General features: G+C 35.0%; 1 protein-coding gene across 10 annotated transcripts in view; it reads right to left on the bottom strand.

Moving 5' to 3' along the window:
- VEZT (vezatin, adherens junctions transmembrane protein) overlaps positions 1–24,786 on the bottom strand; it is a 63,097-nt gene that overhangs the window by 35,826 nt on the left and 2,485 nt on the right. For 3 of the 10 annotated variants that reach the window (XM_064491600.1, XM_064491601.1, XM_064491603.1), the window contains exons 2-4: positions 7,601–7,732; positions 4,462–4,548; positions 3,288–3,326 (exon numbers count right to left, since the gene is read on the bottom strand). In XM_064491600.1, the coding sequence (XP_064347670.1) occupies positions 3,288–3,326; positions 4,462–4,548; positions 7,601–7,732 (258 nt within the window). Of the gene's footprint in view, positions 1–3,287; positions 3,327–4,461; positions 4,549–5,065; positions 5,139–7,600; positions 7,733–24,786 lie in introns of those variants that run through there. The other 7 variants (XM_010989964.3, XM_031463005.2, XM_031463002.2 and 4 more) reach the window with 5 other exon arrangements.

Genomic DNA, 24,786 nt, shown 5'->3' with positions numbered 1-24,786 from the left:
ATTAAAATATATCATTAAGGAATATAATACAAAATGACACTAATGTGTGCATAGCACTTTATAGTTTACAAAATGCTTTCACATGTATCAGCTCATTTATTTCTCCCTCTTTTCCTTTTATCCATCTATCAAGGAATACCTTATACATACAAGGCAACATGCTCAACACCAAGAACACACACACGAAATGAATAAGACATACAAGTCTTTACTCTTAAAGTGTTCATAGTTTAATGGAGAGGACCAAAAAGTAAGCAGTTACAATATCAAGTGCAAAGAAGTGCGATGAGGTATAAGTAGGTTATTATGAAAATGGCACAGAAGGACCAAAACTTGCAACAAAGTCAGAGAAAGTAAGAGGTGATACCTAAGCTAAGTATTAAAGGATAAACAAGAACTGACCAAATGAAAGACCTGGAAGAATGGGATGAGACAGAATAAAAGCAAGCCTCTTCTAGTCTGGGGACCTACAAGCCACCAATATTAGTTTTGTGTAGAGTGTACATGGTAGAGAGGTGAGAGATGAGGTAGCAACATTAGGGCAGATAAGTTAATTCTCACAGTATCACAAATAATGTGATGCACATTATCACCCTCCTGTCCATTCTATAGAGAAAACTGAAGCTCAAAGAGATTAAGTAACTTTCTAGAATTCTGATTTCAAACCAAAGTCTTTGATAGCTGAAGAATATAGTCTCCTCTATCAGAAAAATTAACATTTTATGTTGTGTTAAATTTTGGAATAGAATGATCCTATTGCATGATAAAAATAAAGAGAACTTTTAATGGACAAGGCCTTTAGCAATTAAAGTAAAACCAATTAGGTCTAGGGTTTGAAAGCAGCAGGTTTGCTCTTTATCATTCCCGCACCAGACTCCAGCCCTAGTTGATCATAATGAAGGCTTAAGCAGGAATGCAGAGATCCTTATATCAAACTGAGTACATAGCCCCTTGATCATGGGTTATACATCACTTTTAAAGAAGGAGAAGAATATTTTTAATATTAGGTCTATTTGGATATATTTCTAAAGAAGAAAGGAAGGAAGGAAGGAAGGAAGGAAGGAAGGAAGGAAGGAAGGAAGGAGGGAAGGAAGGAGGGAAGGAAGGAAGAAAGAAGGAAAGAAAGAAAAGAAAAAAGAAAAGAAAAGAAAAAAGAAAAGAAAAGAAAAGAGAAAAAGAAAAGAAAAAAAGAAAAAGAAAAAGAAAAAGAAAAAGAAAAAGAAAAAGAAAAGAGAAAAAGCTTCTCAATGGAATGTTGATCTTAATTTTAGCCTGGGGTTTTTTTTTTCTTACCATTTACTGACATACCCTACATACATACCTCTGCAGCACTTTCATGCTTCATATTGGAACTACTGCCTCGTCTCTCTTACAATTCTAACACTAGGAACTACTTAATTTTTTGACGTTCCACCCCACTTTCATTAAGAGAGAACAGCACAACTCACTTGATACTACTGTTGGGGGTGGGGAGGGGGGAAGTGGACTGAGGGTATCGACAGCAGGTGGGCAGTGGGGGGCCAGGAGGGCAGGAGGTGGAGTATGGTAGCTTTCCAAGTAATCTTTAAAATAAATCTTCACATATTGGCCTTATAATTTGGTTTGGATTCCCCAATCAGACACAGCCATATTCAAATATAAGTATTTAAAATCAAACTTTTGCTACAAAATCTTGAAACCAGATCTTTTATATGGGTAAGTTTAAAGAAGCTTAACTAAATGAAGGTTAAGGCTGATAGAGAGGGGGGAACTATTAACATAGAATGGGAGCTCTCCCCTCTTCAGAGACTCTCTTATGGACATGCTGCTTCAACAGGTACTCACTTTCTTCAACACCATTCTTTGGCATCAGACCTGTTGTAAAACTGGGATAATGCCTCCCCAAAACCAGTATGATTCGAGGTACTATTAATAGCATGGGTGCTCTGTGCTGGGGGAAGGTACACTATGTGAACTTTGGCTCACCCTCAACAAGTTTGTGTCAAGACTTAGTACCTAGGTTTATATGTTGGCTCCAAAAGTTAAGCAAGTTAATAACCTTTCTGTCCCAGTTTCTTCATCTGCAAAATGAAGACAGTAATAGTACCCACTTCACAGGGTTGTTGCAAGGATTAAATAAGTCAGTATTTGTAAAATACTAAGAATATCTGGTGCACAGTAAGCACTATGTAAGTGTTAGCTGTTAGTACATACAAAATAATTAAAAATACAACCGAGAAAAGCACACATAAAGTAAAAACTTACAGAACATAGCATAGATAATTATTACAAAGTTATTGTAGGAAAAAAGAGATCCAGTAGGCTGACGTTTCTGATAACGGTCTTGAGGAAGGGCTAGTACTGCTTATTGAAAAGATTCCAATAATAGAAAAGTGGAAAGAATTCCACAGTATAATAGCACAAATATAGACAAAGAAAATAGGTAAGAAATAAAGGAAAAGGAAGGCTGTGTTGGTCTGATGAATATATTGGTGTATAAAGCTGGAAAGGTAGATTAGGGCCAAATTATACAGACTCTCATGTCAAAGTGATGAATTGGACTTGATTTGATGGATAGCGGGGATTTTTTAGGATCTAAACAGAGATATGGCATGAGAAGATAACTTCGGAAGATTTCTGCCTGGATGGAACAAAAAGAATAGGAGAAGTACAGTTAAAGAATAAAGAGATTATTATTTATTTCCAGCCCCCAGGGATGGAGAAGAGAACTTATGCATATGTCAATATACTTCAACGATCTTATATATTTTTTAATATATAGTTCTATTTAATAAAGCTGTTGAGGATCAAATGAGATAACATGTGTGAAAGAACTTTAGAGGCTAAAAAGTGCTTAAAAAGTGCCAATAATACTATTATCACAGTTGGATAAAGGAATTTTTTTTTAATCTTTAAGAAGAAAAGTACTACCGTAATCAAAACGAACAATCATAAAATGTTCAGTTATCGTGGAGCAATTGTCAGTATCTTTATAAAAGGAAAGAGGATCTGTATAGCTAACAAAATTTTAAATATTTCATAATCAAGGGGAAAGAAAACAAATCTCATGTCAGAAGCAAACTGGGTAATTCCTTGTTCCATTACTAGTAAACTATTTCTTAGATATGTATTTTTTATAATTCTCCATAATATAGGTACAAAGTGGGATGCATATAGAAGCTGGCACTTTACAGTGAAACATGACATGAAACAAGTGGCCAGTGACAAAGAACCAAGAATGAAAAGATCATGACTATGCAGACTATGATTAAACCACAGAAAAATGTATATGGATCCATATACCTTACCACAGTCCTAGTATCACTGAAGAATGAGGATGGCTCCACCTGGATAGAGATGATATTCTATGTAGATGACAAGAGACTTTACTGACCTTCTCAACACACCTACCAAGATGAAACCCTGAACAGAGAACTTATCCATACAGATTGCTAAAAAAGTAATTTTAGTCAAAACATAATACTACTCAAGCTAGAGACATAGTGGGTTATAATGGAAAGAGTCTGGGCTTTGAAACTGGGAGTGCTGAGTTCAAATTCTGACTCTATCACCTTCTGGCTGAACATTCTTGAACAATTCACTTAATGAGTATTCTTAACCAAACTGAATTGCCAGAACCTTAGGCTTTCCCACTGGTAAATACACTAAACCTCAAATAATGTTTAGATTACCAAATCAAAATGTGAAAGCACTTTGTAAACATCTCTTTACAAATGATAATTTACAAGAATGATAATTATCATCTTAAGGTCATAGGCCAGCAGAAGATCCTGAAACCTGCTTACTTGTGAGAGCCATGAAAATTTCATAACTTTAATCTTTTAGCTATACTACCTACATTTTGTATTGTTAAGATGTAAAAAGGTTCAAGTACTTCCTCTTAGAGCTCAGAAATCAAGCAAGCCTTTAGGAAAGTCTGTGATTTACCAGTCCAAGGAGACTAAATTTTATATATGAAGTTGTCAGAGAATAGTAGTTTAACGATAAATAAATTACAGAGGAACCATTTTTGATTTTGCCGAAACTTTGTAATCATAGGCTGTGTGACAGAGACAGTCAAGTTCCTAATGAAAAGGGAGAAGATCCCACTAGTATATCTATTCCCTTCCTCTCTGAGAGGAGTATCTATCAATGGAGGAAGCTGGCAGCAGGAAATGAGTAATCTAACAAACAGGGTTTTAATAAGTACCAGAATACCCTATTCTAAATGGCTAATAACCTCTAAGGAGACCTATGAGACAATACTAATGAGTTCAATTTCAGAGATCCCCAATTATTGAAGAATTTCCTTCTCTTTCCTTTTTTTTTCTTTTTAAGGTGATACAAACAAACTTTAACACTTCATAAAGCTGACAGTTTCCTTTTGGAGATCAGCCCAGAATTTCTAATCAAAAGCAATCACCGCCCAAATCAGTAGCAAAACAGCCCTGAAAAGTGAAAAACAGTAAAATGAACACTTACCAATTTGTGAAGTAAGTCATCATTCTTATTGCACTGAGACAAAATCCAACTTTTGATGGTCTCAGCCACTTTTAACAGGATGCCTTGCTGAAGGAGATGAATGACATAGTATAGGATTATTAAACCACATCTAAACAGCAGAAAAACTTCAAATAATTTACTTCTAATTAATCATAATTTTTACCAGAAAAAGGAAGGAAAAAATCATCTAGGTTATATGCTTTGCCAGTATGTCTCAGCCTCCTTATTAGATCCCAAATTTACTTGCACATCAGAATCACCTAGAGATTTTAGTTAGAAACATATTTCTGGGCCCCCAAACTAAATTCATATTCAGTAAGTTTGGGTGAGACCTGGAAACCTGATTTTTAAAGCGCAATCAAAGTCACTGTGATGCAGCCCATTTATCTTAGGTACACTATATACTATCTATGTCAACAGGATGATGGTATGTACTTCAAAACCACTGCTCCAGGTTCTCAAATATGAAGAATATTTATTTCATTCAACAGTACTAAGGCAGAAAGATATTTCAATCAATTTTAGAAAAACTGTCATATTGAAATAAAAGTTATATATTGAATCAATCAAAACTTCAATTTACCTTAATAGCCCATTTCCTGAGCAGGCCAGTAAATGGAGTTTGCATTCACTGAGTGACTACTATATCCAAGGTACTAAAAAAAGGGTCATGGGAACAAAGATGAATACACATAAAGGAGAGAGCCATGAAAACACATGCTGTGGGGATGGTGGCATAGTTTGGGACAGCTACTAAGACCCAAGGGAAGAAGGGAATAGCACTGAAGTGAAAGAGGTGCACTGAGATAGGTACTTTGGTCTTAATGGTAAGTTAGACTTTACCTATAGACTGTGAGGAGTCACCAAAGGTTTTTATATAAGGAAGTGAAACAATAAAAATCAGCACTTTAGAAAAATAACTGCCAACAGTGTGGAGGCTGTACTAGCAGGGAATGAGTGTAGCCAAGGAGCATGATTAGGAGGATATATAATAGTCCAGCTAAATAATGATAAAGGCTTGAACTAAGGTAGCAAAAATGGTAATGAGTAAGGATTAGATTTTAGAAACAAAAAAGGTAAGTCAATAAATCACTTAGCAACCAAATCAATGTGGGAGTGACAAGAAACTAAGATAATTTTGAGAGGGTGGTAATTTAGGAACAGAGAAAGAATATTTTGGTTTTTGTCTCAGAGATTCTGAGGAAAATAGCTCTGTTTTAGACATGTTGAATCCGAGTTTTCTGGATGCAGGCAGATAGAAATGTCTAACAAGCATCTGGAACTCAGTGAAAGTGGAGAATGGACAAAAGTATCCAATAAGGACAAGAAAGTAGATGAGATCACTCAGAGAAAACAGACCAAGCCAGGAAGACTGAATTTGATGAAAGGAACGTTTAAGAATAATCAAAGAAAAAGAAACCAGAAAAATATTCAGAGAACTATTATTCATGGTGAGAATACCAATACAGACTACCCAACAATTATTTAACAATCACATTTTTTTAAGTTAAAAAGGGTGATTAATACTAACGACTGTTTCATCATGAACTGATACAGAAAATTTGCTTTCCAAAAAAATAACTGGTACTTCACAGCTTGAACAGAATTTGGGGGGCAATTCTAATATATCACTGAGAAGGAACAACAAAGTCTTTCTAAAATTTAGCTGCCCCGATTTTGAAAACCTCCATTTTAGAAAAATACGCTCGTACTTGAAATGTGTACTATGAAGACTAAATAAACTTTCCAAACATATGGTAATTTTGAAAAACACCCTCTTGCTAGCTTTTTATTGTTCCTCAATTTCTGAGAGGATGAATTTTAAACTCTCATTTTATTTATTTATAAATTAACAACATCTACAAGTAAAAACACCTGTCATAAGAGGATTAAATACTTACAAAACCCAAGTTTGTGCACACAAACACACACACACACAAAGAGGTCAACATCCAGCTCCTGCCCCAGTATTATCACTTGGCTCATTCTTTGTCTTTTGTTGCCAAGTAATCTCAAATCTAAGTTTTAATCTATAAATAATCTTTTAGATATATCTTTAGGTTTTGCTTCCAAAACTTTTCCCAGGAACATTCTTATTTGAAAAGAGCAAGAAGAAAGGGTTTAAGTACAGACGACAAGGAAAACTAGTTCTGGTCCCTGCAAGCTCTCACTCCTCTAACTCCCATCTTGTGGGTGTTAGTTAAAAAACATTTCTCTGGTGTTTACTGTGCTGTTGCAATAGGGCCCAACTTGCCACATCACATTTTAGTTTTTTTCCTAAAGAGAACAGAAGGAAAGATCCTTACCTCTCTATCACACAGAATAAATGACTAATTGAAAACTCTGAAAGTCTCATTTTGTTATAATTGAGTCTTATAATAAAACATTGATTAAACTAGAATTCTCAAGAAATGAGGTAATCGGGTTATATTGTTTTCTGTTGAATTAGAATTCCTTTTCTAATTCCTGAAATGTACTATAACATTTTCTTATTTTAGTAAATACAGCTAACAGAACATAAATGAATCCAGTGAATGCATTTTACAGAACATAATTAATGGTTATTTCTTCTAGTATTTCAGCCTCAAAATGCTGTCCATCAACTATGACATATCTACTGTATGAAATATATGGTATCACAGATATAAAGGGCTTCAGAAACTAAGCTACATATTCCCACTCCATCATAGATCCTTGAAATTGTCTATGAAATATTAACTGGCTTTCTTATAATTTGTACTGTTGGAAAAAAAAATTTAAAGAAAAAGAATTCTAGTTAATATAGGAGCCCTATAGTTAGATTCTCATTAAGCTTTTAGTTTATTTTTCTGGTTCCCTCCAGATAACTTACATATTTAAATATATAATATATTTCAATCCTCAATAACATTCATTTCAATTCATTATATGAATTACCCATGAGATAGCCCAAAATAACAATTATTCATGTTTATCTAAACAGTTTTGTACTACTGATGAAATAAAAACATGTCTTACCAGTGTAGGGAAAGACATGGAGGTGCTAACAAGGTGTTTTTTTGCAAGGATAAGGGTAAATGCAGTTTAAAAAATCAGGAAACAAAAGATTGAGTCATGGAGAATGAGTGTGCCTTCTTACCTTTGGCAGGGCTCTTGCGGGAGGCTGTTGTCCCTCTGTCACTGTGCATTTCTCTGGTTTTGGTGACAGAGAAGAACATATTTCAAAGTCTGTGTGTCCCAGATCCTGTAAGTACTGGTAAAGTGGAGAATTCTGAAAGAGATATAAAATAAAGTAAATTTCAAGATCATTTGAAATTTACAGCTGACCAGTGAACAACATGGATCTGAATTGCAGGGGTACACCTTTATGCAGATTTAAAAAAAAATGTGTACTACAGCACTAAAGGGTGAAGGTTAGTTGAATTCCCAGAAGGGGAACTGAGAATAGGGAGGGCCGACTATAAGGTTATTTGTGGATTTTCAACTGAGCAAGTGTTGGTGCCCCTAACCCTGGTATGTTTCAAGGATCCACGGTATTTCAAAAGTTTTAGAGGCCAAATTCAAATCATGACAAGTACGCTCAAATTCTAAATTTAAGGCTTCTTCTCTGAAGTACTGAATTGTCTGTCACAATGCCACTTAACGTTAAAAAAAAAAATCAACAAACAATTCAATAGAGTAACCAAAAAAAGAAAAAATTAAATAAAACAAATATTTTTTGATGGGTACCAGTAAGAAAAAGTGAATTTAAGAATATAAATAGACTTGTTAAGCAATTTGTCAAGATTTTGCTGGAATAGATCAAAATAGCCAATCCTGGCTAAATGTAACTCAGAAGAGGACCTACAGTGACAAATAGTTATCACTTGAAGCCAAGAAGAATTAGCAATGATCATACTGTATCAATTATAATTTTACCATACTATCATATTGATTAATTAATTCAAGGACAAATATGTATTGTCTATCATATGCCAGTACTGTAAACAAACTTAAAACACCAATAAAGTGACCTAAAATAAACTTACATATAAGCATATGGCAAATAAGAGACAGTTTAGATAGGTTAAGAACACAGACTCTGGAGCCAGGCTATGGGTTCAAATACCAACTCTGCTTCTTACTATCTTGGTAACCCATGGCAATGTATAATCTTTCTATGCTTCAGCTATCTCATCTAAAAATAGGAAAAATAAACATCACCTAGTTCATAGGGTTCTTATGAGAACTAAATCAATATAAAACATCTGGAACGGTCCCTGGCACACAGTAAGCACTCAATTTATACTTCAACTTTATATAAGCCATGTGGAAAGAGCACAGGTTTTGGAATAGACCAAAACAAAACAAAAACACACACACACAGAAAAGCAAAATACCAAAATTACCCTAACTCTATCAAACAGAAATATCATTATCATCACTATTGGATGTAACTCCATGGGACAACTCTTTCTGGATAAAAGCAAATTTTATTTTACCTTTTAATCTTCTCTAAAGCACAAAATTGGTAACATGTATAAAATAAACCTTGATTCCATTCAAGCAGATATTTAATACTTAAAAAAGACCTAAGTCAGACATTAGAAATACAATAACAACCAACACCAAAACAGCAACGGCCACACAGATGATATAGTGCTACGTGGCAAAAGCTCAACTAAGCATTTTACACACATCATCTAATTTAAGGTTCACAACAAACTCTAGAAGTATTATTATTACCATCCTCATTACTATTGTTATTCCCATTTCATAGATGAGGAAACATTCACTCAGTTAGGTAAAGCAGGATAGGTCTGACTCCAAAGCCAATGCTGAAATATGCTGTATTACCTAAAATTACAGTCCCTCCTGTGTCTAGAGAGGAAGACACTAAAGAAGCTTATAATATGGATTAGTACAGAGACACGAAGCAAATTAACAATTACAGGAATGCATTGGTTGCTAACAGGAGAGGCAATAATTTTAGGGAATATATCTGAGTTTGGAAAAACAAGTTAAAGTGGGGATTTGCTGAACTGGCAGCAATTTACTGGCTATCAATTTAAGAGAACAGGAAGATGAGTCAAATGCCTTCCTTTTAAGCTATGTTTAATCTCTCCTTTGAGAAAAATATGCAAAAAATTAAAAAATTAAGGAGGAAAAACATGTTTCTTACCCTATCATCAGACTTAAAATCTCTGGTGGCACAAATGGTTAATTTTTTACACCCATAATGTACCTTCAAATATTACATTCAATTACTCAATCTGTATTTTCAAACTGAACTGTGAACCCCACCCTGCTCTGGCCCCAGAGTGGCAAAAGAACAAGAATGCTAGCTCTTTTGGGCTGACCTTTTGAAAAGTTTACATACTTTAAAAACAAAACAAAACAAAACTTGTTTTTAAGGCAATAGAACCCTTTCTTCAAATGAACTCCCATGGGGAAGAATAATAAATAAGATGGATCAAAGTGGAGTTACTCTAATTCAGCTTTTTCTGTAGAAGGCCAGATAGCAAACATTTCAGGCTTTGTAGACCATATGGTCTCTGTCGCAACTGATCACCTCTGCTGTTGTAGTGTGAAAGCAGCTACAGACAAGACAAAGACCAATGAATGTGGTTATGTTCCAATAAAACCTTATTTATGGAAATACTGAACTTCTTATAGTTTTCACATGTCACAAAATACCATTCTTTTGATATATTCACCAACCATTTAAAAAAGTAAAAACCATTCTTCTTTCACCAGCTGTATAAAAATAGGCACAGTACAAATCTGTTCCAACTGCCTTACGTTTGTTGACTCGACTCAGTTTAAGATCATGAGGCACACTCTTGACTGCTAACTGTTCTCTGGAAGAGGCTTGCAGGGTGGGGATGGGGCCAAACTTCTTTTTTATTCAAATTGTAATGCCCTTTCTTACAGCACACTTAACCGACACCATGTGAGCACTGACCCCAATGTCCCTTCCTTTTCCAGTCTGTCACAGCTCACAAAATAACAAAAATGGAATATCTGTAACAGATTTTTTTAAGTGATTAAACAGAAGAGATACAATGAATACTTTGTTCTCCCTATTCGTTCTCCACATCAACTAAAAGCATACACACTCAGTTTGGATCACTATAATCTGGAACACTTGTTATTTCACAAAATAGCAGCATTAATTGTTTACCTTGTATACTACTGATAATGTCCAACAGTGTCATTTGATACAGTAATTCTACCTGTAGCTTACTCTGCCTTTTTTCCAAACATAAATTAATATATTATTTTAGTAATGTACTGGAGCTAAATGACTAAAGCTTTAGAAGTGCACAGAAACCACCATAATTAGTATGACATTTTGAAGTGAATTAAATATTTTTGAACATAAAAAAACCCTAAACAAATAAACAAAAAAAAACCCTTCTCATTAACTTTTTGGCTAGTTTCACAAACTTCTGGTCAAAGGTGAGGCATATCCATTTGTGCTATACATCTATGAATGATGCCTTAGCAGTTCTGGTTTCTTCCCCATCTTTAGTAACAGAATTTATTACTTTCAGCCTAGAAAGCACTGTTTAACAGTTCTGGAAAATTCTGTCTTGCCAAGGCCATCACTGTGCTTTGTTTCATGACTTTATGTAACTATTCAGCAACATTTCAGACTAGACCACCTTTGGAGACTGCAGATGAAGGTACTACAGGTCCAGTAAAATGTTAATTCTAGTTATCATCATATTTCATGTTTGCACTTTTCTTTTTTTGGCTGTTAATGCAAATCATGTCACTTTTTAACATACAAACTCAGACTATATTAACACTAAAGCTCTATTCATTATGTTTATGTTAGTATTCTGAGTTGTAGCATTTATTTCTCCTTTTATAATTCAATCACCTTTGAACCAAAAGAAAATTTAAAATTTAACCAATGATAACACACAAATGAAAAACAACCGTCCCTTGGTTAACAAACTGAACATTAGCCAAGATGAACTAACCAAGATTGACCTTGTAGAACATGAGCAATTTTTAAGAATGCAAAGGAATTTTTAGTAGTTATTTTACATTATTTAAAAAAATGTTTGGAGGATAAAATTATCACTTTTTCTGTGAAACTGCCAAATAACCTGTGTACTATTTGAAAGATCTTAGAAAACCAAATCATGTCCAGTGGTTCTCAAATTTTTTGGGTCTCAAGACCCCTTTATGGTCTTAAAAATTATTGAAAGTCCCAAAGAGCTTTTGTTTATGTGCATGTCTAATGATATTCATATCAGAAATTAAAGTAAAAAAAATTAAAATATTAACTTACTTAAAATAACAACAGACTTACTATAATATTAATGTAAATGACATATTTTCAGTGAAAGAAAATTTTCCACAATGAAAGAAATGTATTGAAAAGAGTGAATTGTTTTACATTTTTGCCAATTTCTTAATGTCTGGCTTAACAGGAGGTTGCTGGATTCTTATATCTGCTACTGCATCGAATCTGTTGCAATTATTGTTTTGTATGAAGTATATATAAAGAAAATCAGGCCTTAAACAGATATGTAGTTGGAAAGGGAGGAGTATTTTAATACTTTTTTCAGAGAATTCTATTACGAAAGAATAGCCATATTAAATTCAACAAGTGATAATTTCAAAAGGTTAATTTTAAAGTGCAGTATGAGACCATATTGTGAGTTTTGCACATTTTGTATATGAATGATAGATGAGAATGAAAGAGGCAAATAGTGTCTGATCACCCGATATAAATTTTTTTTTTTTAACAGCAAGGTGAGGCTCCCTATTGCAACAGCCTTAACCACTATATATAGAGGTTTTGAGCAGTTAGGCTTAAAAATTAATAACAGAAATTTCTATGTTTCATATAATGAGTAGTATTATAGTTTGACAGTTTTAGAAAGGGATTGTTTTTTATGGAGCGTAAGGTAGAGTAGGTGGTGATAAGTAATTTTCTCTATTACAACTTTTTCCCCCAGTTCAAGCAAAATAGAACCACGAAGTTTTCAGGTAAGTTGTTTTCTTGAAGAGAAATTATTAGCAGTGGACTCAAACTATAATTTTGTAGTACTGCAGAATATTACTGCTGCCAAAAGAAATATGAGAAACCCCAGACACAGCATGTGGGAGCTTCTCCTCAGGAAATCCTTGTGGTTCACTATTCCTGTAAATTTTAGCTGACAGAAAATACACATCATAGCACCAGAAAGAGTTTTGCTAAATGAAAAAATGCCATAAGTCTTTGGTTGTGCTAAGACTATTCTGATGGCTGAAACATAATTTTATAAGAAAAATAAGCAAAACTAGACAAAAATCCCAATATTTTTGCTGAACAAGCACTGTTAAAAAAAAACAACTACATATCAGATCCCACACTAATGGATACATAAAGTCTGAACCAGTCACTTAATGCATTGTTTATTTTCTGCATGATTTATGGTGCATTCTGTAGAAGTGCCAGTATCATTACTGCTGGTTTGCATTTAAAAAGTAAGATAGGCTAGTGCAGAAATGGAGTTGGGGGTAAAATGCTCTTATTATTAGATTCTCTCTTCTAAACTGCTTTAAACGCTTATAGACAGAGCAAGTCCAGGTTCTAGTTCAGAGAGGGAAGAATAGGCCAAATCTGGCAGAATTAGGCAACTCATTCAATAATAAATACTAATTAAACATCCTCTATGTGGCAGGCAATATCTAGGCACAGAGGAGAAATCAAAACAGGTGAGGTCTTTGCTAAAAGTTTCATACTATGATACATCTGAGAAAACCATGGTACACCCAGCTTTCAACAGTCAATAGTACCTAGGAAAATACTAAGTGACCTGATATTTTCCAAGTAAGCTGCTACATTTCAGGAAAATCTCTCTTGGTCTCAGCTTCCTTAAGTACGAGATAAGAATGATACGGGGGTTCTTAAACTTGTGCAGGTGGTAAAAACAAAACTCACGATGTTCGTTGGGAAACAAGATAAAAAAGCAGTATGTTAAAATACAGAATTTCGTACCTACTCAAATGCTATCTTAGCCTACAAAACCAGCCAAATCCAGAATATGGAAGTTCAACAGATCAAATTACCCAGTTTCTTCAACAAATAAATGGTATAATAAGGGTGGAGGAGGTGGGGAAAACTGCTAAAGACTAAAGGGACATATCACCCAAATGTGATGTATGGACTTTGTTAGGATCCTGGTTTGAACAATTGTAAGAAGACATTTTTGAGATACTCAAGGAAATCCAAACACAGACTAAGTATTATATCAGGGAAATATTATTAATGTTACTAGATAATTGTATTGGAGTTAGCTTTAAAAAAAAAAAAAAGATAAAGTACTTACCTATTAGAGATGCATATTGAAGCATTACAGGTGAAATTAGGTAATATCTGCAATTAGCTATGAAATACTCCAAGAAGAAAGGTAGGGGTGGGAGAGGAACAGAGGAGACAGTTTGACAAAATGTTAACAGCTGCTCAAGCTGAAGCTGGGTGATGGGTACATGGAAATTTCATTGTATTACTCTCTCTTTTTATGTATATAAAAGGCTAAAAGAAATCAGATGCTAGATTTTCTTAGAGTCTGGTATAAAAGATTTAAGCAAATACTACAACAGAAAAATGTAAAATTGGAAAAATTTAACTTATTATTATTTTACTCTGGGAAAAAGGTAAGTTTATTAAACTTTAGAACACTCAAGTCTTTACAAACTTCTGTAAAATGGTAGTGGTACTTTTAATACCTATGACAAAATATGACAAAAAGCAAATGTTAACTTAGTAACATCTTTAAATGAACTTGTGAGTTAATCACATAAGCATCAACTAGTATAACCTGTTACACGATATTTAGTGAATTTATTAAAAATATTCAGATAACACTGGACAAATATTTGGATTTGCAAACTTCCTGGAACAATGCCCAAGCCACTCAATACTTCCACCAAAAACAACAAATGTCAGAGGTACCCTCTAGCAACAAGATTTCAAGTTACCAGTCTTGGCGGAGGTACAAATAAATGGCTAATTTCCTGTCAAAGTCAATTACTTATATTTACTTTCCAAAAACTAATATGAAGTTTGTGGAATAAATAATGCTCAAATATGTGATTTTTAGAGCCATATTTAGACATGTTTTTAATCTGGGAAAAAAGTAAGTTTATTCAACTTAGAAAAACAAAAACCAAAAACAACCGGTATGTTCCTATACAGCAGTAGTTCTCAAAGTAGAGTTTTGCCCCCACCCCCCAACTCCGACATTTGGCAATATCTGAAGACATTTTTGGTGGTTGTAACTAAGGAGGGGAGGAGTGTTACTGGCATCTAGTGAGTAGAGGTCAGGGATGCTATTCAATATCCTACAACGCATAGGATGAGTCCCACAAAGAGTTATCCAATTCAAACTGTCAACAGTGCTGAGGTTTGAGAGACCCTGTTTCAGGGTATAAGGAATCACAGATTGAAAAAATTCACAAAAAATAAGTAGCCCAGCAGTGGGGTCTCAACATAAGAAACAAATCATATATCTGACTACCTGGGACACACTAACTAGGAAAGTTAGACATCTAAATAAGTTTAGCATCTTCCACAAATGGCATCTTACTAGGTAGGAAGTGGTTCCTTTGGCTACTGGCACACCTCCATCAATGCTATAGGCCCTGACAAGCAATCACCTGCATCAGGCTGAGAAACAGCCAGCAGACTCCTAGATGCTCTTTTTGCACTAATCCTGATGTACCCTCTGGGCACCCTGCTTCTCTTTCCCAGAAAAGCTGCTCTCAGAAGAGCTGCATATCCTTTAAGAAAAGCAATTTGTATTCTGCAAGAACTACTGGTCAAATTCTGATTCTGGTTCCTCACCAACTATTTGCTCTGTCTTCTAGATGTCAATGATTAAGTGCTAACAGCATTCCCTGGAAAAATCTAGAAAAAGAGAAGTTCAAATGGCAATCATCATTTGTTTATCTATCATGAACCAAGTATTTTTTTGAGCATCTACTGTATGTCAGGCACTAGAGTTACAGTAGTATTCTACCATTAACTTCTCTCTCGGGATATGCAAGAAAAAGTTAACTTAGTTTTACCCATAAAAAGAAACTAAGTTCAATTGCTCAACTTCATGGGACTTTTTTTTTTTTAATGCTTTGCTATTTTTTAACTAAGAATTCCAACAGTACAAAAAGATATAAAATACAAAAGCCCTTCTTTTTCTACCTTGATTTCTACTCCTTCTCCAAAAATGTAATAAACATTCTTTAGTTTGTGAATTCTTGCCCCCAAATTTAGTATCCATTTATGATTGAAAGTGGTTGGCAATGGAGGGGCCAAGATCACTCTTAGATTTCTGGTTTGAACAATTAGATGGTACCATTTACTGAAATATAAAATAGTGGCAAAGGAACCAGTCTGAAGAGGGAAGCAATGAGTTAGAGGTGCCTGTGAGATATTCAAATGTGAGTAACTTGGACCTAAAATATTTGGAGATTAGGAAGGTGGCCTAGTCTGAATGTACAGATTTAAGTTTTTAGCAAATAGATATGGTGGCAAACCTATAAGGTAGCATATAGGTGTGGAAACATATGAAGTAGATGAGATCAGCTAGAGAAAATACATGGTGTTAGAAGAGGGCCCTAAGAGAGATAAATATTTTAGAAAAAGGTAAAGCCAAAGCTGGAAAATAGTAAGAGTAATAGTAAAAATAGTTAAGATTTGTTGAGTTGCTTATATAGGCATTAAGTTAAGCATATTTTATAATACTTCCTTTACTCCTAACAACAAACTTAAGAGGTATTATTATTACTAGTCCCATTTTAAAAGAAAATTGGGGTATACGGAGGATAAGTAACTCATCCAAGGTCACCCAGCAGAATGTGAACCTAGCTGGTCTGAGTCCAAAGCCCACACTTAACTGTAACACAAAATTGCCGAAGAGAAAAGGAGATCTGAAAGGAACAAGTAAGACTTCTCTCTCAAGTTTGTCTTACTATTTTAAAATATAGGTCTTACCTGAACTCACAGGTTTGGTGAGGCCAATAGATCAGGAGACAACTGCCGTTGGAAAGATAGTTTGTTACAATCACAGATCCCAAGAGAAGGGAGTAGGCCATGCCTCGGGGAGGGCACATAGGACAGCAACAGGGTCAGTCAGGTGGGAGAGGAGGGGAATGGGCAAGAAAAGGTAAAGAGGCTTAAGACTGGCTAGATGGATGATTTCAGCAGGCTCTGGAGCACAGGGGCTGCCCCTGGTAGGGTCTGGTACCTGACCCTGGGATAATTAGGCAGGTAGATAGTAGCCAAGTGAGTAGTTTACTATCTCTTAGAAATCTGAGAGGGGCAATCCCTCTAGGATCAGCTAGGCCCCAGGTTGTTAAATGCATCAGAATAGAGAAAGTAAGAAATGGCTAATATACTTATTGCTTCCCCAATAACAGCAAAGCAGAAATCTAATCATAGAATTATAAAAAGATTAGTAAGCTAAAAGGGTCCATAAAAACTGGTCCAACTAATTAACCTACTCACAGATAGCATAGTTCTATTTTCTCCAATTGACCTAAACGAAAATTTTACTGTCTCTTGACCATATTCTTTTGATTTGTATACTTCTTGTTTTGATGGTTTTCACTTGTTTCTCCAGGACTACACTACAAAATGGCCACTGAACTGGAGGGTGTGTCTTCATTATTACTAAGCATTTTCCTATCAGAAGCAACTCTGAAAAAATCTGAACATTCAATTTCTTCAGTGCCACTCAGTATTACTTCGTAACTGCAGAAGTAGTAATAGGGAGAGTGGGGCTTTAAAAATGCCATTAGAGAATATTACTTAATATTTTTGTTTACTTAGGTTTTTTTTTAAACCAGCAGCAGATAAGATATATATTCATAAATTTTCCTGGCTGTAGGCTTCTGATAATTCCCAACAGTAATTCATCCTATGCAATTAATCTTCCATGAAATGTTATGAACAACAAAAAGTTTTTAAAGGATTAACTTTACATTTTTTCTATATGATAGGACAAATGTACTTAAGTACAACAGTATCTAGTCCAAAACAAAACATATCCATTAAAAGAAAGACGAAGAGATGCAAAGGGAGAAGATTTACTCACACAGCTTATAGGCTCAACTGACTAAAAGTAAAGAGCAACAGGGACTTGGTTTTAACCAAGGAAAGAGAAGATAGTAATCTTGACTGAGCCCTCTCTAGTTCTGATGCTACCCTTACTCTTATTCAATATCTGGTTTATCAGCTGGCATATATTGGGCACTTACTGAATGCAGAACAGAAGCAAGGTGAGGAAGGAAAACTATCATTTTTCAAATGCTTTAGAAAAAAAATTAGAGCCAGGTTAAACACATTGGCAAAATGTTGGGTGTGAGAAGAACATGCAGTAAATAACATTAAAATGAGGTCTGGATATTGGATATCCAAACTTATTTTCTTTTTTCCTTTGTCCCATATAATAATAATAAAATATGTGCAGACAGAATTTATGGTTCTGTTAGGAGATAAAGGGGAGACCTTTCTCTCAAAATGATTCATTATTCCCTACAATCAGGGAGATTCTATAAGGAAATGTAAAACCAAAAGAACATGGCAAGATACATACTGAAGTAGAAAATCCACTTTAATAAAGGTGTTAGAGATGAGTAACAATTGTAGATCTGTCAGCAAAATCCTAACAGTAAGATATAGTTAGTCAGACTGTCAGTGAATAAATTACAATGTGGATTTAAAAATAAAGGACATCCTCAAATATATTATTTCAAATAAGACTAATGGGCATTTTGATCTCCTGTAGTGGGAATAACAACAATAACTATATAAGCAATACCCTAAAAATCCAGAGGCAATGAAGTCAGCACACTAACAGCATACCCTTGTGGAGTACACTGAGCTTTGGGCCTTTTCTCCTAAATCCTTAAGGCATGATTTGCTTCTGGGAACTCAGAGTACACCTGGTACAGAACCAGGAAAACTAAAATTGAGCCTGGGCTTTTGATCTAAAAATAGACTGGAAATGAGCAGAATCTCTTCCTGTACTTCCTAATTAATGGAAGCCTCAAGGGGTCTACTCTCATTTACTCAACCAGCCTACCAGATTCAAGAAAAATTTAATACTAAAGGATGATCTGATACAACTCCTTAATAATGGATGGGAAGCAAGCTTTAGAGAAATTAAGTGATTTATTCAAGAAATTATTGCTAATTAAGTGTCAATCTCTTGACTACTAGTCTAGTCTCCTTTCCCCAATGCTTTAAAAAAAGAAAGCCTTTCATTATATGAATAACTACATAAGATACTAAGATAACCGTTAAAAATAATTTAAGAACTGTGTATCGTAGCTTGAGACAAGGGAACTTGCATTTTAATAAATACAATAAAAATATATAAAAGAGAGACCTACTTACTACCTTTTACAATGTTTATATATTTTTTAAAATGTTAAAATCTGTTTTGGAGCTCTGAGGATACGTGATGAAGCCAAAATAACAGAAACATGATCCAGACAGAAAAATGTAAAGACCTGTTCCCCAAGAAAAATTTTATAACTCATGTTAAACAAATTTAGTCTTGCACATCTGGTGACAAACTAACCCTGGTCTTAATGGTTGATCTTTTATGTCAATAGGGTTCTAATTTAACAACTCCATTAACAAATATTTTTTCCATTACAGATAGTGATAAAAGGATGAGTTTTGCTATGCTATGACTCAGAAGTAAATTAGATAATACAATTGTAAAGCTTTATGTACTACAGGTAACTGAAAACAAATTTTAAGGAAAAATAAGATGATATAACAATACCTGAAATTTTATATGTATAATTATTCCAGACAGCAAGTTCCATCATCAAAATAGCAAATATTATCAATGTATACATATACAGACAAAAACAATTTCCTTCCATTAGTCAAATCAATAATGCAAGTGGGAAAGAAACTACAAATGTTACTTACAAAAAATGCCTTACTGTTCCTTAGAAATACATATAATAACCTTTAAAAATATCAAGAAAGGAGAACCTCTCGAGCAAGAGAGGAATTTTGTAATGTTCTTTTAAATATGGGAGATTATGTGAGAGCCATCTCATGTTCATTTGACTGATTTAGTGCCAGGGATTGGGGGAAACTAAACCTGAACACACTGCCAACAAAGGGTTAACATTCAATAATTTACTGAGAAGGATGAAGGTAAGAAAGAAATCAAGACAAGAGGGGCTTTCCCAGTTCTGAACAGTTAGCTTCCCCAGTCATGAACAAAGGAAAAAAGGATGAATTTTAATAAACACCAAAAAGAAAATATAACTACCAAGGACAGAGAGTTCTTAGAGTAAAAGACTCCTTGAGGACAACACTGTCCTTATAAGAAAGTTACCCCAAAAATGGTTTAGACATACTAAAAATAATGCAAAGAGGTAGAAATATTCATCTGTCAAATAAAAAGCACTTACTTTCAAGGCCTCTTCCCTCTAGGAGTAGAAGGATTCAAGGTAGGATAAACGACCCAAAGTTTGTTCTTAATTTATAATGAAAAAATCCAACAGCTATGAATGAGCAATACTAGAACTTCAACACCTAAGGTGAGTAGAGCATTCTTACTCTCAAAAAATCTTAATGACAATATTGGTGTCTCGGTATTTCTTTTGCTTCATACCCACGTTATATATATGGTGTCCGTCATTTCCTAAACTTTGTCCTGTTGTCTCTCAGCCTAAGAGGTCTGTGTGAAGTTATGGTGTCCTTCCCACTTCAGCCTCTAGGGGGCAGCCAGGCTCTAAAATAATGGAATTAACTGTGAAGATATATAGGGAATATAGTCCTGATAAAATGAAGGTGGTCAGAGTCTAGGGCAAGCACAGGGAATTGGGCCTGGGAACCTCACTCTTCTTTCTTTTTCTTAATTCTTCTACTACACCATTTTTCAGAGCACCCCTAGTCCTCCCAGACTAGGAGAACTCAAAGATGACCTCTGAAGGAGAACACAAAATACCAAAATTAGAAGAAAAGATAGTAAAATTTACTAGTAATCAAGGAAATGGGTATTAAGACATTTCAAATAGCAAGTTTTAAATAGGGAAAGGATATGATTAGAATACTTTCCAAAACTTTGCTTGATTTTAAATTTAAAATTTTAATTTTAATGCAGCATGACTCTCTAAGTTTAAGACATAAATGATTCATTAAAATAACAGTATTAACCGAACATACCAAATATCTCAGTTAAATTTTCTTAGGATAAGAGAGCTTAAGTTCTATGATGGATATGGTAGGCTTGTTTGTTCAGCTTCTATACTACATTTCTTCCTAGTGTGCCTCTTGTATTAAAGAGGTGGAGGGGGTGGGAATATCTCAGTGGCAGAGTGAATGCTTAGCATGCATGAGGTCCTGGGTTCAATCCCCAGTACCTCCATTAAAAAAAAATTTTTTTTTAAAAAGAGAGAGATGGAAAAGCTAAAAGGAATATTTTCCAAATTATCTTATAGCTAGGGTTCTAGATATAAATGAGGGTTCCCCAATTTGGAAGGAAGCAGAAGTCCACTTCCTGTTAATTTGGCTCCCCTCCCCACCCCCTGCTACTAAACAAAGCTGTGGAAGCAAAATGTTTCTAAAGCAGTATTCCAGTATGTATTCTCCAGCTTCCTGGAAATGCAGAGGCAGTTGTGGCAGAGACAATGGAGAGAGACAGACTACATCTCAAAATTCATGAAATACAGTCAATGCAGTACTCACAGGGAAATTTATAACCTTACAAATTATTTTTATTATTAAGTCTTTAACTAAAGAAGCTAGAGAAAAAGACAGCAAAGTAAACACAAAGTAGAAAAGAGAAAATAGATAAAAGTCAAAAATAAAACAAAAAAAATTAACACAGATTCAATTAAGTTAATCAAACAAAACCAGTAACTGGCTCTTTGAAAAATCTATCTGGTAGGTCAATACTGTGGCAAAGTTGTGCAACATACAAAGAAAGGACATGAATAAACAAAAGTAATAAGATCTAATTAGTGTTATAAATGAGACTAAAAATTAAGAAACTACTAAGAACACTTAACACTAATAATTTTGAAAACATAGATAAAAATTTAGGGGAAAAAATTTAATAATAGCTAACATTTACTGAATGCTTACAACCTGTAGGCAACATCCATTCCTCCACCTTGGCAAATGTCTAGATAGTTTAAAGGCCAATTTAGCTATGCCCTCAAGGAATATATCATTCCTGAAAGGTAGCACAATACGCCACCCAAAATATGCCACTTAGGCATATAGATTATTTTGAGCTGCGGGCACTTGAAAAAAGCAAATGAAGGAAAAAGCTTTCTCTGAATTCCCCGCCTATCTGTCTAAAGACAGCTCCTCCAAAAGGAACTCAATTGTCATAAATCCCCTCCCTGGTAGTTTCATCAACCAAAGAAGACTGACTCTTATTACAGAAGAGGAGGCTAGAAGTCTACACATCCAGACAAATTTTGTCAAAAATTATCTTATCATCTGATCTTCTAAGGGCCCATTTATCTTTCCTAAATAAACATTTACTCTCCTCTACAAGGTCTACATTCACCAACCCCCACCCCTCCCACCAACTGAGATGGTATTTGAGCCTGAATTCTAAGCCACTTTGGAGAGTTAGAATTTTCCCCTGGGTACTGACAAAGACTTGTTCCGTGACCAAACTTTAGTCAGGCTCCTGAAATTTCTCCTAAGCCTATCTGTGCATTTCCTTGCAAAATCTAGTTTTACTAAGAACCCTGCTATGTTAGATTAGTAAGAGAGTCCCCCGTCCTCCACATGATCTCTCAGTATTGGGTCCCTCATCTTCTACCATCCCCTGAGATGAAATCATACCTCATAGGGTTAACAGAAACTGACAACTAACATTCTTGAGCTTGTCTTAGAGAACAACCGATAAGGGAACAGCTTGTTAAAACCTCTCTGCCTGTAAACTGATCAAGCTTGCTTTGCTTTAGTTTATTTTCCCCCCTCTCCTTAATTGTATACACTCCAAGCTTCATGTAGTCTAGGTAATATGTCACAAGACTCCTTAACCACCCCACAGATAACACTTTTGATGTATGGGACACTGTAGTAATGGGGTAGGGGCTTAAGTTGGTTTTTAGGAACTTAGAATCAGCTCTTGTCCAGTTCTAGCTGGCTAAGACTGGTCGGGACCACCAATCCTAAAACTGGGCCTGCTCAAGTATTGGATGAAGGACCTTTTGATGTCAGATGGCCAACCTCCCACCCCCACCCAGATCATGCTAAGGGCCTCCATTTTTGAATATGCATCCTATGAAGAAGCATGTAATCCAGATATGCCTGCACAGAACACTGATTATCTCACCTTCTCCCTACCTCCAATTACCCTTCCCGGCACCTAAGAGCACCTTGCTCCTTTTTCCCATAAATATCCCACCTTCAAGAGGGTGGATTTGAAATTTGTTCTTCTCCCTTGGCTGCTTTGTGAATAAATATTTTCTCTGCTGCAAATCTCAGCATCAATTACACAGGTAATGTCTGTTTTCTGGGGGGGAGAGAGGGAGGCCTATTTATTTACTTATTTTTAGAGGAGGTGCCGGGGATTGAACCCAGGATCTGATGCATGCTAAGCATGCACTTTACTACTTGAGCTATGCCTTCCCCCTGAATTTTGTTTTTTAATGTTAAACTTTTGTTTGTTTTCTTCTTGTCAATCTATCTTTTATTACAGGGGTGTCAACCAAGAACTGAGAAGGGTGCAGGGAAAATTTTTCCCTCCTCTGTATTCCCAGTTTGTAAAATCAGTCCTAGAGCGCAGAAAGTGGTGGGAAACTGCTCGACTCATTCAGATGGCAAGCAATAAAAATGCTCATGGTTTGGAAGATTCAGTAATGTAAGGATGACACGTCTCCCCAAATTAATTATAGATTCAAAGTAATCCCAATCAAATCTTGAAAGTTTCCTTCTTCTTAAGTGAAAATGACAGGCTTATTCTAAAATTCACTTAGAAATACAAAGGGCTAAGAATAGCCAAAGCAATCTTGAAGGAAAATAATGGGTTTTATCCTATCAGATACTAAGATCTATTATAAAGTTATAGTAATTAAAGTAAGGTGGTGTTGCTACAAGGATGGTCAAATTGACCAATGGAAAAGAAAACATCCAGAAATGGAGCCACACATACAAGATATCCTGAACTATGACAAAGTCTACATTGTAGTTCAGGGAGGAAAGGATGGCCTGTTCAGAAAATACCAGGTTATGTAGACATCCATGTGGGAAAAAAAATATGATCTTACTTGATACCATACAAAAATCAGTTCTAGATCAATGGCAGATCTAAAAGCAAAAGGTAAAATAAAGATTTTTGTGACCTTAGAATAGGCAAGTATTTCTTTAAAGGTGCTAACCATAAAAGAAAAAAGTTTACTTGGAGTGAATAAAGCTAATAGCTTCTGTTCATTGAAAGACACTAACAATTGAGAGGGTGCCACACATCTCCCAAGTCCAGATATTTGAGGTAGAGATACCCAACAAAGGACTTACAGCCGGTATATGTAATGAACACCTTCAAATATGTAGTAAGAAATAACTTGAAATAAAAATATGCAAAAAACTTGAATAAAGTGGATATACAACTGGTCCTTTGACATATAAAAAGACTGTCTATTTCATTATTAGGGAAATGCAAATTAGCCAAAAGGAGATACCAGGACACACCTACCAGAATGGTTTAAAAAAAAAAAAAGGCTGAAATTAGCAAGTGTTGGTGAGGCAGTAGAGCAACTGGACCTCTCCTATACTGCTGGTGGAAGTATAAATTGGTAAAACTATGTTGGAATAATGTTTGGCAATATCTACATAAGGTGAACATATACATTTCCTGTGACTCAGCAATTCCACTTCTAAGTATACAGCCAACAGGGATATGTTCAATAAGACACATATTCTGAAAAGTTCACAGTAGCACTATTCATAGTAGTCTCAAACTGGAACCGTTAGACCCAAAGACCATTAACAGTAGAATGGATTAAAAAAATGGTCATATATTCACATGGAATACTATAGAGAAATAAAAAATGCTCACATGACCATATGACTGAATATAACAAACAAAACCAGAGAGCAAAAAGTCAAACAAAAAAGAGCATATACAAATAGAACTGCACAGTGTGTAAACTGTAAAAATAGACAAAATGAATCTAAGTTATAAGTATGAATAATGGTTATCTTTGGGGTGGGAAGAATTGACTGAAACAGAGTAGGAGGAAGCTTCTGATGTGCTGGTGATGTTCAGTTTCTTAATGTGAGTACTGGTTACATGGGTGTATTCAACATGTGAAAACTGATGAATCTGCACATTTCTTACCAAT

The sequence above is a fragment of the Camelus dromedarius genome, chromosome 11 (genome assembly GCF_036321535.1).
Source record: "Camelus dromedarius isolate mCamDro1 chromosome 11, mCamDro1.pat, whole genome shotgun sequence".
Lineage (NCBI taxonomy): Eukaryota > Metazoa > Chordata > Mammalia > Artiodactyla > Camelidae > Camelus > Camelus dromedarius.
The sequence above is the reverse complement of the archived record's forward strand: the minus strand, read 5'-3'. Positions and strand labels throughout refer to the sequence as shown.